This window comes from Hydra vulgaris, chromosome 09, assembly GCF_038396675.1.
Source record: "Hydra vulgaris chromosome 09, alternate assembly HydraT2T_AEP".
In the NCBI taxonomy this organism is placed as follows: Eukaryota; Metazoa; Cnidaria; class Hydrozoa; order Anthoathecata; family Hydridae; genus Hydra; species Hydra vulgaris.
Window position 1 is genome coordinate 3,505,068 of NC_088928.1, and position 22,177 is coordinate 3,527,244.

At 25.3% G+C, this 22,177-nt stretch overlaps 1 protein-coding gene across 1 annotated transcript in view; it reads left to right on the forward strand.

Annotated features, from left to right (window-relative positions):
• The first annotated feature begins 3,426 nt into the window (after positions 1-3,426).
• LOC100209167 (tetratricopeptide repeat protein 27) overlaps positions 3,427-22,177 on the forward strand; it is a 64,461-nt gene continuing 45,710 nt past the window's right edge. The window contains exons 1-5 of the mRNA XM_065804511.1: positions 3,427-3,496; positions 5,530-5,613; positions 14,487-14,544; positions 14,848-14,968; positions 21,131-21,362. Coding sequence (XP_065660583.1) covers positions 3,469-3,496; positions 5,530-5,613; positions 14,487-14,544; positions 14,848-14,968; positions 21,131-21,362 — 523 coding nt within the window. The 5' untranslated portion in view covers positions 3,427-3,468. The remainder of the gene's footprint in view (positions 3,497-5,529; positions 5,614-14,486; positions 14,545-14,847; positions 14,969-21,130; positions 21,363-22,177) is intronic.

A 22,177-nucleotide genomic window follows, 5' to 3' on the forward strand; every position in this document is an offset into this window, starting at 1 on the left:
ATCTAACTTTAATTCTGTTTGAAATTCGTTTTTTATAGGGCAAAACTTTATTGTTTTTATCAAATGCAATAGGTCATTTTCAAAATTTTCCAAACCAGCTATAAAAGGTGGGGTATTTTTTGTTTTAAACCTATAATTATCATTATCTTGGTTATTATTAAATACATCTGTGTTTGTTTTTGGTTTAAAATGGATTTTCCAACGAATTCTTTTAATAAAATGTTTTACTTTTTCAATCAAAGAAATAGTATAACTTTTTTCATCTAGTATAAATATTTTTTTTTTTCAACGAGTAAGTGAAAAAAGACAGGAGAATGAGAAAATCATTTGAGTAGATAAGAAACAAAACAAGATCAAGTATAGAATCCTGAGGTACCCCATAAACTACTGGAAATGAAGAAAAGTACTGGCCTTTGAGGATGAATTTAACACTGCAGCTAGAAAGTAAGGATTTGATAGTTTCTAAAACTTTCCTAAAAACATCATATAAGGAAAGGTTATTGAAAAAGTTAATATGCCAAACTTTATCTAAAACTTTTGATATGTCATAAGTGATGGTTCTTATTTCGTCTAATGCATGATAGAATCTTTTAATCGCAGCAGTTAGCAAGCCAGCCGTAGATAGAAAAGATCAACAACCATATTGCTTGTTGTAAAATGAGTTATTAGACTAGAGAGGGTTATGCTATTAATGAGATTTAAAAAACAGAGAATAATTGATTTCTTGTAATAATAAAAAGAGGTTTGTTCTCAAGAGAGTTGCTATTTTGAAATAAATGGAAAAATAAGATTTTTTCACCTTTTTGAGCAGAATAACTTCACAAAAAGGCGAGAACCATGGAATAGAATGATACTTGACTTAAAACCGACGAAATTGAATAAATACTTCCATACTTGCCTGGATCCAGGAAGTTACCTAGGAGGCGTATTTATCAGCGAAAAGAGAAAAATCATTACCCAAAGGACCTTCGCAAAGAAAATTACAAAAAGAATCCCAGTCAGCTTTAGGGTATTATTAAGTAGTGCAATAATAGAGTCCGAAGAAGAAGTTCGAGATAAAAAAATCGGATTTTTCCTAGCTTTTGCCTAAAAAAGCAAACCTTTCAAGGCAGCAGGACATGGGAAGGTAGTTATAGATTACATGTTACCAATACCAGGATGATCTCAATGATTCTGATTCCTGACCACGAGTAGTTAAAGGAGTTTACTTCTTGTGAGCAGTGTTTTATAATAATGAACGTGAAAATTTAAAAGTGCATAAGGAAAAAGTTTACTTTTAACGAAATACTGGACTTTTAGGCGAGTCTTAGTTTTAAGATTGTGGTCTATTTGGCAACTGAGCTGGCACTTTACCGGAGATTTATGCAGAACACAAACATATATATATAAACATATATATATAGTAACTCGCGGGTGAGCAAAAAGCACGCCGGGGGTTCAGACAGAACGCAAAAAAACATATTGTGAATTACGGTTGGGTGAACACTGCGCCAGAGGTTTAGAATGAATTCAAACATACATATTGAAATGAACACCGCGCCAGAAGTTCAGACAGAACACCAATATACAAATAATAACTTACGGGTGAGTAAACAATGTGCTAGAAATTCAGACAGAAAATACAATATAAATATATCGTAAATTACAGGTAATATAAGCTAACACAGCAACAAAGATACTTTTAACTATATTACAGACAGAAATAGATACCTCTATAGACATGATAGATATTAGATAGTATTGACGGTAGGAAGCACACTTCTTTAAGCATTTGTTTAGATTTTATTGAAACAATCAATTCTAAAACTCATGGTTTTAAGATGAAATATTTTGAATTCTATTATTATGAACAGTCATTTCTCTAATCTAGAGAAATTTTTCTACCCTTTTCTACCCTTTAGACTCTTAAAGGTATTTATTGGTAAACGTCATTTCTTTGAACTACGTAAACTTGTTCACCAAAATGGAGCAAAATCTTATCTAACATTTTCCGCGCGACTTAAGTCACGTGCCTGGTGTGATGTTAAAAACTCTAAAATCTCAAACTAAATTTTCTTAATGTTTTTTTTTTTCAAGTCTTAGACTTCCCTAAATTTTAAATCTGGCACAAAAAATTATTTATAAAATCTAGAATTCTATTTTTCATTGTTTTATAAAAATAAAAACTATTAAGCATTAAAAAGATAGAGTACCAAATAATTTTTCCTGACTAATAAAAGCTATGAATTTGCTAAACCAAAAAAGGAATTATATTATGGAGCTTATATAACTGTTTAGCTGACCACATTTTGAAATATATCTTTTTAAAACTTTCTAAATTTTTGTTTAATTATTGTTCTTCTAATGTTTAAATTAATTCTAATGTTCTAATGTTCTAACTTCTAATGTTTAAATTAAATGCAAAATTAAATATACTAGGTAAGAGTAAATAAAAAGTATATATTTCTGGAGTCAAGGTATTTTAATGCTAATTGTGACAATTATTGTCATCTAATGTTTATCATATAAATTGTTAAATGATTTATTGTAATAAAAATAACCCAGAAAAAGTTTACAAGTTATAATTTACTTTTTAAATAAACTTTTTCTGATATTAACCTCTTTAAGAATAAACTTTTTACGCTCAGAATGTATTTAATATCCTTCGTATATTGTGAAGTACCTGTTTATTTTTGCAATAAATTTATTATAATTTGTCATGGTAAGTTTTAATACATTAAAAAGAATTAAAATTAATTGAACAATCTTTTTAAAGTTGTTTAAATTTAATTTTAACAAATTTAAAAAGTTTTAAATTTAAAAATTTAAAATTAAAGTTAAAATAAATTTATTTAATTATTTTAATCTTAAAAATTTGTTTTTGAATTAAGGCGACCTAGTTTTTACATAGGAAAGCAAAGGAGAAATTTGAGTCAGCAATACATAAATTACAGGATAGTAATTGTGTTTAGTTTAAGCAAAGCCAAAATTTAATGCATTTGTTTTGGCATATGATTTTAAATCTTTTTAAAACTAGTTTCTAGGCTTTAAAATTAGTTACTGTAAAAAAAATAAATTGTTTTTTATTTTGTTTTTCACTTTAGATTCAAGATCTTAGAAGTTTCAGAAAATAATTTTGTAGTAACTAAAGCATTTTCATTCTTGATAGTATTATTATTTACACCTTGATTAAATTATAATTATGGTAAATATATTTTCACATAATGACTTTTAACTTGACAAGTTAGTAGAATAAGTTATAAGGATTCGCATAAAAATACAGGATAATTTTATTTTACATTTGCTTTACAACATGGGCTTTGGTCTTTGCCTTACACATAGCAGCTATGCCTTAATAAAATATTCTAAGAAAATTAACAAAACATTTGAATGAAAATATAAGTTAGATATATTATTAGGTTTATTTATCATCAAGTAAATCTATAATTTTTCATTTCTGTTTTATAGTGCACTAATATAATAAATAAAATGACTGGAATTGAAGAAAAAAAATCTGGTAAATTTTGAATATTTTTTTATACTGTTAAAGTAAATTATAGCAAATGTTGTGATATGTTTATATGCTCTAAATAACCCCCTCAAATTTAATAAATTTTATTTTTAACTGCCATTTAGTTACTAGACAGTAGAGCATTAAAGAGCAAAAAAAAAAAAAAAAAAAAATTAAAAAATTACTTATAAAAATACTGCAGCTATATACAATGAGAGAATTTTATATCATTGTTGTTTGAGGAAATACTTGTTGAATCAAAGTCTTATTTATAGTAAAAGAATCTGACTTGACTGAATGATAAGTCAGGACTGGCTCGTGCAAGTATTTGTAGTATGGTGTAAAAGATCCAATACTAGTGATTGGACAGTGACTATAGCTATTTCTAATTTAGTTTACATTTTTTTAGGTAAATGTTAGAGATAGAATGTTAAAAGCATTTTTAAAGACACTGTTGAAAGTTTTTTTCAAAAGTCACTAGAAACTAACTTCTGAGAAAAAATTAAAGGTTTACTAATCTGAAAATAATGAAAAGTCAGACAATACTATTTTTCATTATTTATTTGCAATCGTATGAAACTTTTTTTCAAGAAGTTGCTTGGTGAAAAGTTTATTGCAGCTGTGCAAAAAGAAAACCATGGTCAGACTGACTTTAATCCAGATATAATCCTGGCTGAATCCAGATTATGAGGATTTTCAGCAGAGACAAAAGATGAAAGTCAAAAAAGCAATCTCCTTATTTGTAACTTATATAAGACAGGAAAATCAAAAGAAAAAAAAAAAAAATGCCAATATAATGATTAAATTTAAAGTACAAGTTTAAATATCAATAAGATAAAAAGTAATCTGATTTAGAAAAAGTATGAGATAAAAGTTTTAGAGAGATCATAACATGGTCTGAAACACATATAGGAGATTGAGAAGAAACTGAGCACAAGCTATTTTCAATAACAATATACAAATAAAGGAGTACAGGTCTCTCTGTGTAAAGTTGGGTAAGATTTGGGTAAGATTTTGGGTAAGAATTTGGGTAAGATTGAATATAGCAAGATTTTAGGCTTAAATGGCAGCAAGGTTGTTGGTATTAGTGACAAGATGTTTGATAATATGACTATTATAAAAAAAAGCGAAAGGATTCTAAACTGATTACATGATATATAAATGATTTAGTGCATAAGTATATGTCCAGAATGGGCATGCATCTATTAAGGTATTTAGTCATTGGGTTTGGTTTTTCAGTGCTGAGTTCCCGTGATAAAACAAATAAATTTAAATTAATCTCTCAGAGATTTTAGATTTAGAGCAAGTAGGACTGTTAAATTTTGCTAGAGATGATGTTTGGCGAATGAAAAGTAATTTTAAAATGTGGTAACTCTTTGAGAAACTCAGTGAGCATTCATTACATGTTCACCACGTTCTAAGAACTACCTGATAGTTTAAAAAAACTTATTACCAGCTGGATTCAAAACTATTAAATTGAATAAATAGTAATTTTGAATGATTTAACCTCATTAGGAGTTGCATAGAAACTATGGCAACTCCTAATGAGGAGTTGCATATCCATGCTACTAAAATTGTACAAAAAAATGATGGTTTGTAGAATCAAGTAGATCAATCATCATCTTAGCAGGAATCAATGCAACACAGATTTGCATCACCAGCCTTTTATTGGCCCTATATATACCCTTTAAGTTTTTGACTTGGAGGAGGTTTTCTACTAGACAGTAGCTGGATTCAGTTAACATCTGTCCACCATCTAGTATACATGATTTCAGCCCTTGCTTCACCTGAAGTCTTAAGGCAGGGGAGTAATTTTAGGTTGTTATTGGGTTTTAGTCATTGTTGGATTCCGATTATGATCCTAGTATTATGCCCCTCAGTTTGTTTTTCTTAACAGCGGCCTTGTTTGTCAAAGCTGCTGTTCAGAGAAACAAATTGCTGTATTTTAAATTATATTTTGAAGGTAAATTGTTGAAAAATTTTTCATTTTTCAACATTTAATTTATTATATTTTAAAAAATAAAATTTTTGTTTCATAGATAACGACCTTAAAATTGGCTTTAATAGTACATTTGGCAGATCCATGTTGAAATATATTGTAAACATTGCATCATCAGATTCAGGTTATTTAAAAAAAAAAAAATATGCTTGTTTATTTTAGCAATAAAGTACATATGTGTATGTATATAAGCATATACATACAGCCTTCGAAATTTGGATATGCATCCATCACGAAAAAGAGTGAAAAAAAGGATTTTGCAGGAATGATAGAAAATAGGTTTATTGCAGCAAAATATCGGTAAAAAAATTCATTAAAAAATTCATTTTTTTCACTCTTTTCCTGAATTTCTAGGGCTATATATATATATATATATATATATATATATATATATATATATATATATATATATATATATATATATATATATATATATATATATATATATATATATATATATTATATATATATATATATATATATATATATATATATATATATATATATATATATATATATATATATATATATATATATATATATATATATATATATATATATATATATATATATATATATATATATATATATATATATATATATATATATATATATATATATATATATATATATATATATATATATATATATATATATATATATATATATATATATATATATATATATATATATATATATATATATATATATATATATATATATATATATATATATATATATATATATATATATATATATATATATATATATATATATATATATATATATATATATATATATATATATATATATATATATATATATATATATATATATATATATATATATATATATATATATATATATATATATATATATATATATATATATATATATATATATATATATATATATATATATATATATATATATATATATATATATATATATATATATATATATATATATATATATATATATATATATATATATATATATATATATATATATATATATATTATATATATATATATATATATATATATATATATATATATATATATATATATATATATATATATATATTATATATATATATATATATATATATATATATATATATATATATATATATATATATATATATATATATATATATATATATATATATATATATATATTATATATATATATTATATATATATATATATATATATATATATATATATATATATATATATATATATATATATATATATATATATATATATATATATATATATATAGATCTATAGTTTGTTGGCTTTGGGAAGAGCGGAAGGAAAAAAGTGATTCTTACGCCAACACATACATCACTTTTAATTACTTTTGACTTTCGTCCAACATTTGCATGTTGGACAAAAGTAAAAACCATTAATTTAATTACAAATAAATCGTTTTTTAAAAAAACCACAAAAACGCAAATTTAATTGACCAGAATGTTTTAAAAACATTGTGAATGTTTTTAACAATATAAACAATGTTTTTATTTTTATTTTTTTTAATAAAATGTTTTTATTTTTATTTTTTTTAATAAAATGTTTTTATTTTTATTTTTTTTAATAAAATGTTTTTATTTTTATTTTTTTTAATAAAATGTTTTTATTTTTATTTTTTTTACTGTAAATCATGCGCGGAGTGTTGCTACATCGACTATCTTATAGCCTGACTCGCAAGGGAGTGCTGCTACATCGACTGACAAATAGCCTGACTCGCAAGGGAGCGCTGCTACATCGACTGACAAATAGCCTGACCCGCAAGGGAGTGCTGCTACATCAACTGAGGGTTTGGTTGGGGCAGGCAGTCTATCATTATTAAAAAAAAAAAATTCCGGTCTTGCATTTTAATTTTTACTTTTTGTCAACAAAATATGGAAAAAACTTTCGGACAACATCTACGGGTTGTATATATATATATATATATATATATATATATATATATATATATATATATATATATATATATATATATATATATATATATATATATATATGTATATATATATTACTCCTAACTTGTTGTCAGAAAGTTTTTCCATATTTTGTTGACACAAAAATAAAATTAAAATGCAAGACCGAAATTTTTTTTTATTACTTGATATACTGCCTGCCCCAACCAAACCCTCAGTTGATGTATCAGCACTCCCTTGCGAGTCAGGCTATAAGATAGTTGATGTAGTAGCACTCCGTTGCAAGTCAGGCTATTTGTCAGTCAATGTAGCAGCACTCCTTTGCAAGTCAGGCTATAAGATAGTTTAATTTAAAAAAAAGTCACATTATCTTTTAAATGATATATATGTAAAAATATTTGTCACAAAAGTTTGAACAACAATTATGTTTGATATGAGCGCTACTTACTAATGAAAAAAACTCAAACAAAATCAAAAGTTTATTTTTTATTTTGTTTTTATTTTATTGTAATGATTTATTTTTTAAGGTTGAAGCAATGATCATTAAAAACATGATTTAATTCTGATAAAAACTATATGACTTAATTTAAAACTAATTTAATAAAAATATATAATTTTATTCTGAAAAAAAAAAAATTTAATTTGGATTTTAAAAATATATTAAATTTTATATAATTTAGATTATATTAGAAATTATTTAATTTAGAAATAGAAATTATATAATTTATATATAAAATATAATAATAATATAAAATAGAAATTATATAATTTAGATTATATTAGAAATAATTTAGATTTTAAAAATATATTACTTAATTTTGATTTAAAAAATATGTTTAAGTCTTTTAAAATTAAAGTTGACACTTGGGTTCAACTTAACTGTCAAGTTTAATTAAAAATATTACTAAATGTTATTCAATATTAAAATTTTATTTGTTCTTAGAAAAAAATTAGCTCATTTTTATACCAATTGTTTTTTCAGTTTTTCTTCCTAAACATTTTTTTTTTCACTCAAAATTGAATTTTAAATAAACAACTGCATCAATAACTTGCAGAAAACATAAGTTAAACTTTTTTTTTTATAGCGCAAGTTAAATAGCGATTATTTTTTAATAAAGAATATATACAGCGATATAATTTTAATAATAAAATAATAAACTAAACTTTTAATAATTAAAGTAAATAAATTAATGTAATTTTTTTATGTTACTCTCTAATTTTTTTTTGAATAAAAAATCATTTGTAGTTGCTAAGCCGCAATTTCATTAGAAATTTCAGAAATAAATATTTTAAAAGTTCAAAAATTTAACATAATTTAATTCATTTATGCAAATGTCGAGAAAAGAAAGAAATTTGTTAATACCAAACATTTAAAAAAATGCAATATTAAATTTAATTATTTATTATTAAAAAAAAAAAATTAAAAAAATTAAACATTACCTTATAAGTAATTACAAAAAAGTCGTTAAATAACATTTAACTTGTTTTGCTGTAATTAATATTATTACAGTAAAAATAAAGAGAATTTTATTTAAAAAAAATAAAGAGAATTTTATGACGTCAAATATCACGTTAAACTAATGCACTAAGCATTTTTTATTTAAAGCAAGGCCTGTATATATATATATATATATATTATATATATATATATATATATATATATATATATATATATATATATATATATATATATATAAATATAATGCCATAGTGGTGTAGTGGTAAAGCGCTCGCTTCAGAAGCGAGAAGTTCTGAGTTCGATCCCCACCACGCCCCTAGTAGTACCGCGCCCAACTTGTTTCTCCGTGCAGCGGCCTTGTTCGTCGAGGTTCGTGTTTCGGAGTTATAGAGTTGAGAGAGGGTTATAACCACTATTGAGTAGCCTCCTCATCTGTAGTGGCCTTCATGGCCTTGAGGAGGTGAATAACAAAAAAAAAAAAAAAAAAAAATGTACATATATATGTACATATATATATATATAAATATATATGTACATATATATATATATATATATATATATATATATATATATATATATATATATATATATATATATATATATATGTATATATATATATATATATATATATATATATATATATATATATATATATATCGATAAGTTTTGATAAATTAAATAAAACTTTAATTTATCAAAACTTATTGATATATCAAATATATGTTCATAAAACATTGTTTAAAGACCCCACAAAATGTCTTGTCACGAAGTCCTAGTCACGTTGCTGAATGAGTCATTCAACAAAGAAACTACTCTTCCATTAAAAGGCTTGATTAATTCAGCTTTTGACTGAAGTAGAAATCACCCCTCAGAATTACTAAAAATAATGTCAGCAAATTATTGCCGATCTTATTTTTTCTAATCTGTGTGAGGTCCGCATCAGGTCGGCAAAAAAAAAGTAAAACAAGGGTTTGACCATAAAACATAGATACAAGGTCAGCGATTTTTTGCAGACCTTAAACACTTCTAGTTTGACATAGCTGAATGTCGACCCTAATTCTGAGGGTTGAGAAACAATTGTCAAAAAGTTCTACTACTAAGATGTCATTAGTTGACTAATGTTATTAGTCTCCAGGTGTTAAGGACTTCAATTCAGTAACTGAAAATAGAAATAAGATTAGGCTCCAAGTTTATCATCTTCCCTGAAAGAAGTGCACCTGCTTTTTAAACATGATCATTTGGACATATTAATTGAATTGAGTAGGTTTTTTGAACTACAACCAGTAAGCGTTCGGTATCGCCACAAAAACATGCGATTTGCTTTGGAATCCTTAGTTAAAGTTAATCATTAAAACAACTTGAAAAATACTGTGGTACACATAAGAAATCTGTGACGAACCCAGACTTTATTTGGGGTATCGCTTTTTTTCAGGCAATGTTGGAGAGTGGGGTTGACATGAGGGGGTGATGTTATGGACATGCCCTCCTCCTCCTCCTCTAGTTAAAACCGGTATTTCGTTGATGATTTTTAATCATTTTTTGAATCATCATTATAATCATTTTTGATTGTTTATCTTGATAAGTTTTATCCAAAGATAAGGAGTTGATTATAAAGCATTTCTTTAAATACATAAATTTACCGGTGGACGTAACTATGTTACTTGAGTTACGATAAGAAAACTATTTTACTTAAGAATTTAATATACACTTTTGTTGTATTTACCATACTATTTTTAAATAATTATTGAAAATTGTTTAAACTTTTATTAACTATATTTTAGTATATTTAATTTTAGTAGTTATTAATTTTTTAAATAATTAGTAATTAAATATTTAAATACTTTAAACAATTTTTAAATAATATTTACATATATTAAATCACGTAATATTTGTAAAATTAACAAAATAGTTTTACATCTTGTATTCAAATAAATATTTGAATAAAAAACATTAGCATTTAATAAACGTATTTACTATTATTTCAATTTTAAAATTTTGATTTAAATGTTAACAAATCTGTTCATTTAATTTTTACTAAAGGTTAATAATTTTTAGAGTGATTTTAAGGCGCCTTCTAAATTAAAGATAATTAAAAAAGAGATAATTACAGTAAACTTTATATGTTACGGTAAAATACTTTCTTGATTAAAAAACATATATTTAAAAAAATATATTATAATTTTTTATTCATTTAAGTATAATTTAAAAAAATTACGTTTAATAAATACGTAACATTTACTATGGATTTTTTCAAACATTAAAGACATTAAAGTTTAAAAATAACTAGATTTATATAAAACTTTTATTAAGTTATTGTAATCATTATTTTTATTAATTTTAAAGTCAAAAAGTGTATGAAAAAGAAACAAAACTTTCTGAAAAAATTTACGTTTCGTTTTTTTGTTTTCCTAATGTAAACTAAAATAGCAAGCTAAAGATCAAAAGTTCATTCATTCAAAAATTAAATTTGCATGATATTTAGACTGAAATTTTTATTTTTGTTCATTTATTATCAAAAGCGGTTTAAACTTAATTGCCAACAAACAAAAGTTAACTTGTTGAATAGATATTTTAAAGTCATTCTATCTTTCAAAAGAACAAATTTTTTATACATTCCATTGTTATAAAATTACATAACAAGTTTTTAAAATTAAGTTTCATAATGGCTTTCACTTTTTTAAAACTAACAATCAGTTAGTAACCGAAGGACAGTTACATCACATAATTATGTGAAAAAAGCAATTGCTTTTTAATTCATTTTATCGACCTGAAGAAAAAATAAAGCTAAAATAAACTAAAGTTGTCATGCTAAACATAAAGTTGTCATGCTAAACATAAAGTTGTCATGCTAAACATAAAGTTGTCATGCTAAACATAAAGTTGTCATGCTAAACATAAAGTTGTCATGCTAAACATAAAGTTGTCATGCTAAACATAAAGTTGTCATGCTAAACATAAAGTTGTCATGCTAAACATAAAGTTATCATGCTAAACATAAAGTTGTCATGCTAAACATAAAGTTGTCATGCTAAACATAAAGTTGTCATGCTAAACATAAAGTTGTCATGCTAAAAGAATTTTTTAAAGTTGCTCTTGCTCTTGTGGAAAAAAATTGTTATCAATTTGATAACTTTTATAAATATTGATGAAATCATAAATATTTAATTATATTGGTAATGTAAGAGGTATAACATTGATACTATACATTTATCAAAAAATTAAATGTATAGTATCAAGATAGCGAGTTTATTTTCCTCTGTTAGTCGGCCATCTTTGATGCAATTTTTTATTATTATTGTAAGTATTATAGAATTAACAACATTTTGTGAAAACTTTTAATACTAATCACATTACCCATTCATAGAAATCTGACCTAAAAGTCTAAACAATTGTTTTCTGCATAATTATTTATTTTTGGTAATTATTTGCCCTCTTTTTGCCAAAAAAAAAATTATTGCCTGTGTAATGTAAGTTAAAAATGGTAATTCCTAAATATATATATTTTTTCCAATAGTAAAGGCCTTAGGTTTATCATTTGTGATATAAAACAAATTAAATGACTCTTTATTTAAAAAATTACAAAATCAAGTACACTTTATGTAAAAACAAAATAAATATAATTGAGTAAACTAATAAAATTGTATCATTTTTAAAAAACCACAAAAGAGTAACTTAATAGACTAGAATGTTTTCTATTTTTTAAATAAAGATTAATACATTCTGTTTTTATTTTTATTTTGTTACTGTTTACATTCATTGACTTATAAATAGGTAGTGAGGAGTGATTCTGCATTGACTGAAAAAAAGGTAGAACATACAGACCTTGTTAAAAAGTGTTATGCAGCTTGCATTCCACATATGAAATGGCGGTTTGCGAATGCAGTCAGCAGTTTTTTTATCAAGCAAAAACTTTTTTTTTTTGGAATATTAAAATTATCTTTCAATATTGTTTATATGACATTTATTCAGAAAGTATTAAGTAAAAAAAAAGGCAGTTAACTGCAACTATGAATTTTTTTGTTAAAAAAAGTTCACAGTTGCAGTTAATTGCCTTTGTTGCAAAAAAATTTTTTTTTTAGTAAAAGACTTTATTTAAATATGATTTTAAAAATTAAAAATTTAAAATAAGTTTTGAAGGAATGTAAAATACTTATTAAATCAAAAAATATAAAATTTAGTTTCAAAGGAATGTAAAATAGTAAATTGTAAATTGTCACTTATTATTTTCTAACTGCTAATTAATTTAAAAAATATAGGTCTCTCCATCATAGATTAAAATATGTGAAAACTAGAATTTATTATTAAATATTATTATTAAATAGAATTTATTATTTTTTTTAATTTTAAAAAAGGAAGAAGTTTCTTGTAAATAAATATTCTTGTAAAAAAAAAAAAATTCTTGTGAAAAAAAAATAAAAAAATAGTAATATAAAAAAGGAGAAGTTTTTTTTTAAGAGAATTCTTTTTACAAATGTTTTTAAAATTTTATGTTTTTTATTAATTCAATAACATGTAAAGCTCTTTTAACATTTATTTATGAACATAAATTATATTTACAAATTATCTTATTGACCTGACATGCAAGGAAGGCTGCTACATCAACTAACAAATAGGTGGAACATGTGAGGAGTGTTGCTACATTGACTCGGGGTTTTGGTTTAGGCAGGTAATTAGTTAAAAAAAAATCTTTTTTTTTTTTAACCTAATACAACTAATACTAAAAAAAAAAGTCTTTAAACCTTTTTTTTTTAAATTAATTAAATGAATAAAACAGCATAATATTTACATTCTATGGTATATAAATGGGTGTTTAGATAAGCGTATACTTACTAGTTTTGCTTATTGTTATAAGTTTGCACTTCTTTGTGACAGCGGGCTATAAGATAAGTATGTACTGAAATCATTTTGAGGTCAGAGCGCTTATCTAAACACTCATTTGTAGTTGTATATATATATATCATATCTAATATTTTATATACTATATATTGGGTCAACCTGGTACTCAAAAGAAGTGAAACAATATATAAACTTCATAAAATAATAATTGTTTTGTTAAAAATATATTAAATTTTTTTTTTATTATTTAAAACTTGTAAAATGCGCTTTTTTTATTTTTTGTTAAAAAACTATAGTTTATATGCAATTAAATCTGAAATAATAAATAAATAGTACAAAATGATTATTTTCTTTTTCAAAATATTAGGGACCCATTAAAAAGTTAATCGAGCTGTCCCTAAAACACATTTAAGCTTGCAATTTTTGAACTATCTTTCCTGACTACAAACGTCAAATCGTCTAAAAGTGACTAAAATTGTCTAAAAGTGACTAAAAACGTCAAATTTTTCCTGACTACAAATGTCAAATCAAAGTGTAGCCCATATAAAATTGCAATTTTTTTTTATATACAATTTTAAACTGATTTCAAATTATTTTTAAAACTATTTTCTTTATATCATTTTTGCAAACATATTTGTTATAAATTTTAAAATAACATAAAAAATATATTTTAACTAAAGTTAAAGAAGAAAATTATAATTATCTTCAATATTGTTAAACAAAAAAAAATTTATTATTATAAATATCTTTTCAGATTTTAACACTCTTTTAAATGAGTGGATTAAAAAATCTCTTGAAGATCCAGAAACTTGGTAAATTTTTTTACATTTTTTTTATCATAGCTCATTATTTTCAATTTAAATTTTGAATTATATTCAATTTGAATTTTATTTATTATTTGCTATATTTAAGTAGTAAATTATTATTGTTGTAATATTTTTATTATATATACTTATTCTTCTAAATTGGTAATAAAATACAAAAAATATATATATATTAAGTTCTCTTTTGTAGCTATGTTTTTTGATTTTATTTTAGTAAAACTATAAATTACTTATCAAAAGTAATTCAATATTTTTTTTTTTAAATATTTTACATATTTATTTCTGCAACAGCAAAGAAACCATTGTTGAGGTTGGTGTTGCATCATTGAAGCATTTCTTACAAGCCAATTGGACTGGTCCTAAAGAATATACATTTAATAATGAGGATTTTAATGAAGTCATTCTTTCTCAGGTTTGAAATTTAGTTTTCAAGTTCTTACAATTTACCAGTTTTGTTTAGATAAGTTTTTTTTCTTGCAGTCCAAACCATTGTTTGACTACAAACTCCATAAAATATTTTGTATTGTAAACAAGCACTTTGTAGTTTTGTATTTTATTTTATAATACAATTTTAATTTTTAATTTTAACTTTTGTTCTTGTTGGTTAGATTAAAATAAACTGAAAATAAAATTGGAAAAAATTATATATATATTAAATACGACTGATTAATAATAATTTAAATTTTAAAATTGCCTTAACCACACCGAGTAAACAGTGACATTTTTATTTAAAAAAATTATTTTTTAATTGATATTATTACCTACTGATTATTGCAAGTATTTTTTTGTTTTGTTTGATTTGCTCGTGTATAATTCCTCTTTCAGAAGCAATCAGACTTTCATTTTAAAATTTCAGATGTTATTGTTCAAGTGATGACGTCCAAAAAATATTCAGACATTATTGTCAATTTCATGGGTTACTTGGTGTAGTTAAGGCAGTTTTAAAATTAATTATTAAAATATGAAATATTATATATATAATTAAATTGCTAAATTTTAAATAACTTTAGATGATTAATGATCTTTATTCATCAAATTTATTTTTTCTTTATATTTAGCTGCGTTAAAAAAACATAGAAAGTAAGTTCAAAAGTATAATTTTAAAAGATCTTAACGATTACTCTGATTGTTGGGACAAGGAAAGGATTTAAATTTCATAATATTTTGTATAGAAGATCCTTTTTTGTTTACAATAACCAGTTAAATTTCTATGTTTTTTTCCTCTATATGGCATGTTTATGGAAGCAAAAGTTTTGATTGTTTTTAAAATATATTTTGATGTATGCAAGTAAATAAATTTAAAAAAATATTTACTTAAAATAAAAATATTAAAAGTTTTTTTTGGATATAGTAATCATTTTTTATATTTTGTGTTTTATTTTTTCATATGTTAAGAGTTCGCGGGGATTGTATTTAGGCAAAGTGTTAGCTTATGTAGTGAGGTGATGCTTGATATTGGGTAGTATCAAGTACTACTAAGGGAGGTTTTGATTGTACAAACATCGGATTAGTGTGGGTTTGGAGACAAAGGAGGAAATTGTTAAGGTATATTTAAAAAGATCTTTAAATAGATGTTGTTGTTAGTAAGGAAAAGGTTATATGGTGTTAAGAATAAGGTTGTGTAGTTTGAAAAAAATAATTAGGTTGCATGGTGTGATTACATTCATATAGTTTGCTTTTTACTCCTATTGTATCATGCTATTATATTATGCGGTAGTGGCAGAGCACTCGCCTAATAAGCAAGAAGTTCAGAGTTCGATCCCCACCATGTCTATTGTAGTACCGCGCTCAACTTGTTTCTTTGCGTAGCGGCCTTGTTGGTCAAGGTTCCTGTTTTTGAGTTAAAGAGTTGAGAGAGGGTTGTAACCACAACTAAAGTAGCCTCCTCGGCTGTCATGGCCTTCGTGGCCTTGGGAAGTAAATTAAAATTAAAATAAGGTAGAGTCGAATCTAATGGCTATACTCTTTCTGCCAATCCAGTTAAACAGGTTTAACCATTGTTAGACATCCAAATCACTCTGGCTTCTGATGCCAAAGTCAATTCTCAATTAAACTACGACTTGTGGTTCTGGTTGTTTGTTGTTTGGTTCAATTAACATTTCCATCATAGTCTTACAAAAGTGTTCTTTAAATTTCTCTTCAATTTTCTCTAAATTTTTAATAAGTGCTAAATAAGTGGTTCCAATTTAAAAAACTCTAGATACCGATGGGTACCCTGAAGTGACCTAAGACCTTAAATCAAGTCCTATTAAATTTTTTTTTTTTGTTGAAAGTAATACATTTGTACATCCTGAAACTATCAAATTTAAATCATTTGTTGGCAGCTTTTTCAGAAAACTTAGTAAGAAGTTTTATAAATAACGATGTTTTCGTATTAAAATAATTTTTCCTTCAGCCATTATAGTTGTTTACTTTCTGTAATTGCAGCAGGACAATTGGCTGTAATAATATTTATTAGTTTCCTATTGGCTTGTAGTTGTTGTTGCTTACAAGACTTTAACAATACTTATAAACACATTTTAGCAATAACAGCAACTTTATTTAATTATCTAAGTAAAAAACTTATATTAACTGAAATTTAAGAGCCAATTAAAAAATATAGGAACTATTTCTCAAGAATAGAAAAGAAACGCCATACTTAGCTAAAGATCATAAAGAGTTTTTAAATTGCTTTTGCATATGCTATATGAAAAAAGTAATGATTTAAGATGCATTCAAACCAAATGCAATAAACTAAGTAATAACTAAGGAAAAATTATAAAAATGTTAAGAGATTTTTTTGGGACAACTACTCTGGTTGAAAAAACTAACCCTGTAATAATTTTTTTAAATGGAAATAAATGCTATAGATCAAAATTAGAGAGAGCTTGATGCAATGCAATTTTCAAATGAAAGTCAAACTGTAAAACTCGATAAATGTTACAGTATGTTTTTAAACTACTTTATTTAAAGTTTATGTACGTTAGATATTTTCATACACTTTCATTCACGTTTTCTTACATCAAAATGTACTGCCACTCTTTCTCGCCACTACCTCGGTTGCAATGGCTACCAAGGGTTCCATGTCAAACACGCTCAAATGGGCACTACTAACACTAACAGGATTAAGTTCGGCAATAATATATAGAGATCATAATCACAGTAATTTGAATCTTTCCACAACCAATGAAAATCTTGTTTTTTGTAGAAGATGTTTTCACCAAATAGGAAAAGGTATTAAACATCTGTGCACAAAGTAAACAAAGAAATTTGATGCATATTGTACAATTTACCTCACCTGTAATGAACGGAAAAGTTTTATCAACCACAATTAACAATTTAGTAACTCATGATGCAATAGTAACATGGAACACTTTTGGCCCTAAGAAGCTTGTTGAACCAAAAACACCTTCCTTTTCACACTCAAAACTGAAACAACTACAGAGCAAACTTCCTCCAAGGTATAGATTGTCTACTACAAAATTCAAAAAATATAAATTATTTTAAAAAAAACAATAATTTTTTTTAACATTTGTATCGAATTTACTAGTGACTATAAGATGTTAGAAATTGCCCGATTTATACAAGTGAATGGAGGAAAAAAATCTGTTGAGTCTTGTTTTTCTAAAAAGTTAACAGAAGAAAACAAAAATCTATTGTCTTTGTTTGATGCTAAGCTTATACTGATTCAGTCTAAACAGGGCACCGCAGATAATAAAAAAGTGATACAGCTAAATATATATATATATATATATATATATATATATATATATATATATATATATATATATATATATATATATATATATTTAGCTGTATCACTTTTTTACTAGAGATTTTAGCTTCACTAAAAAGCTCTATTAAAGTAATATATTATAGTGAAATATTATTTTATGCTACATGCGATAGTGGTGTAGTGGTAAAGCGCTCGCTTCATAAGCGGGAGGTTTGGAGTTCAATCCCCACCACGTCCCTGGTAGTACAGCGCATAACTTGTTTCTCAGCGCAGCGGCCTTGTTTGTCAAGGTTCGTGTTTCGGAGTTATAGAGTTGAGAGAGGGTTATAACCACTATTAAGTAGCCTCCTCATCTGTAGTGGCTTTATCGGCCTTGAGGAGGTGAATAACAAAAAAAAAAAAAAAAAAAAAAAACCATAATAGTTTTATATTGTGATTAATTTGAAAGTTGATAATTTAAAATAAATCATCATCCTTGGACTTAAAGTTGTTTTGTTATTATTTAGTGTATTGACAGAACTATTTCTGGTGTAATATGCAATAATGTTGATGAGTTTGTTGCAACAGTTTTACAACAGATTTCCTGAACCAGAGAATGTTGATGTTAAGATTGGGGTAGATGAAGGGGAAGGCTATCTAAAGGTTACTTTATCAATTACATTAAAGTCAGAGCTAGAAGCATATTCAAGTGAAAAGAAAAGAGTGAAATATTCTGATGAGTATGGATGTAAATATTTCAAGTATACTAGTGTTCACAAAACTTTAGTTTTGGTAGTATTACCCTCTATTGATGAAAATTATGCAAACATAAAAATGTTGTTGGATAAATTAAAACTTAATTCTCTGGGTTACTTCATTTGAGAAGTCTAAAGGTTCTTCTCCTGATTATTGGAAAGCAGTCAGCTGCTGGAGAAAACATTGCAAAAGCTAAAAAATTTAGTAACGTAGTTAATCATCCTTTATTGAATGTAAATGTAAGAAAGAAGATCTTGGAAATTGTCAATATACCAGGCTTACATATTTTGCTAGGCATAGTAGACTAAATTTCTCAATCTAATTGAAAAAAACTTGTTTGAGAACACTAATCAAGGATTTCATTCTGTAAATAGTTATCTATCTACAATTAATCTTGTCAGAGTACCTTATCAAGATAACCACAGGTTAGAAGGAAATGGATCCAACGAGTTTCTAAAAAACTTGATTACTTTCAAATCTATCTAGATGAGCAATATTATTGGTGGAAAATAAATGAGAGCTTTGAGAGACTTTAACGATGTTGTTCATGGGTGTTTTGGGAAAACATTAAATCTAAGCTACTCTGATTATATTTAAAGGTTTTCACAAAGTTTCAGAAATCTTGGTTCAAACATTTCTCTGAAAGTTCATATAGTGGAGCATCATATTGAAAAGTTATGAAAGAGTTATGTTATGAAAGGAGGAAAGTTTGGTTAGTGCATATTTAGAAAAATAACGGATAACTTTTTAAATTTTTTACCTACAAAAATCCATCAGATCCTTCAATTTAAAAATATTTTTAAATTGAAGCATCTGATGCTCACCACTCTGAATGGCTTGGCTCTAGTGTCAGTGACTCTGCAGGCTTTAAAGCCCACAACTTTTGCCTTTCACAATCCCTAACTCAAGTAGTCAACTTTCTAACTCGCTTTCCTGACAAACCGAATCATTTACCTTCTCTACTTGACTTATGTCTTGTTTCTGATCCTAGTCAGTGCTCAGTTTCTCCACATTTACCCTTAGGTGCTTCTGATCACAGTTTGATCTCTCTAAAACTAATATCTCATTCTTCTTCATCACCTGAATCCCCCTATTATCGTACCTCTTACAACTACAGTAAAGCTGACTGGGATTCTTTACGTGATTTTCTTTGTGATTGCCCTTGGTTAGAAATCTTTTGTCTTCCTGTCGACAAATGCTCATCTCAAAAATTAGGCGCTCGTGACTTCTGGAGAATCTTTAATAGTATCAATAATAAGGGCAAATCTATAATTCCACCTCTCTTGTATGGTTCAGACTTTGTCACCTCACCTAAAGACAAAGCTGAATTGTTTGCTAAAAACTTTTCACCAATATCATCTGTGATTCTACTAGTTGCGTTCTACCTGGTATTGCCAACAAATAGGTTGATCCATTGCTCTACATTCGTATCACTCCAGCTTCTGTATCTATAGTGATTTCCTGCCAAGACTCTTCTACAGTTTGTGGCCCGGACAACATACCTGTTATTGTCTTGCTGAAGTGTTCTCCGGAGCTGTCGTCTATACTCTCAAAACTATTTAACAAGTGCTTATATATATATATATATATATATATATATATATATATATATATATATATATATATATATATATATATATATATATATATATATATATATATACAAACACACACACACACATATATAAATGCCAGTACTTAATAAATAAAAAATGTATGCATAAATTTATAATATATAAAGTTTTGTAGATTTTTTCCTAGATCCGGCTATTAACCCCTGCTAAATCTTAGAATTTTGCAATTTTGTAAAAAGTTTCATTTTTAGCCGGGGCCCCAGTTACTTACTAGGTATAACATAATTATAAAATAATAATAAAGTAAAAAAAAAACGAAAAAAATTGTTTAGCTTTAATAGCTTTTCAAGTCAAAAAAAATTGTTTTTCGGCTTTTTTGTCAAAACATAAAATCAATTTTTTAGCTGAACAAAATTATGTTCAGTGGTATAAAACACTTTAACAAAACTTTCTGAAAGCTTCATAAGAATCTTTTAAAAAGCTAAGAAGAATTTTTAACTAAAAAAAAGAAAGTTTTTTTAAAAAAAGTATTTTTTTGTTGATTATATAGGAGGTATCTTCATGTGCAATACTTGCATTGGAAAAAGACGGGGATGATCTGTATCAGCTCTTATTTCATCCAATTTTATTGCAAATTGCAAAAACCATTTTACTGGATTTGAGGTTATTCTTTTCAGATCAGGTGCTTATTTGGTCAGTGAAATGTCTTTCAACAATTTTAGAAGTAGTTCAAGAAGTCAATGACCAACATTTAAAAATATTAAATGAACTCTATGCAGCTGGTATGCTTAGTCTGTTATATAATTATGCTTAGGTTTTAATTATATTAAATTAATTATTCTTAGGTTTTAATTATGCTTATGTTTTAATTATTTTTGAATAATTATGGTTTTAATTATACCTAATTATGTTTAGGTTTTAACTATGTTAAGTTAGTTATGGTTTTAGGTTAGGTTAGTTAAGGTTTTAGTTATAAATAATTATTTATAGTTAGGTCTTTGTCTCTTGATGAGATAAGCTGTAATGTGTTTTATTATATTTAAATATATTAGCACACCTATCCAAAAATGGTCCTAACCTTAATTTTGAGGACAAAAAAAACTACCAATGGGGCATTAATCTGCAAGGTCTCAGGTATCACCAGATGTAAAAATTAAAATATAATCTCTATAGCCAAAGGAGAAAAACACATTTAAAGTTTTGTAGCACTTTGCACTACTGATTGCACTTGGAGCCCCATTGTTTTTGTTTAAAATGATTGACCAAATAATGGATATAATAAAAACCTTTTTTCATATTTTAAAAATTACTTTAGAATTGTAAATCCAAAATTAATTGGTAATTTATAAAATAATTTCAAAATTAATGTTAAAATCAAGTTTTTTTATATAAATCAAATATGTATAACTTTGTTGTGCTTTTTTTCTTGTATTGAAGTATCTCCTTAAATCTTTTATTGCTTTGACCAAGTTTTTCTACTATTTAAAAATGCCAAAACAAATGTTTCTTATTTTCAGGGAAAAGCCACAACATCAAAATCATCAAGGTTGTTGGCAATCTGTATGCTTCTTTTGTTTTTCAAAATGTGACAGGCATA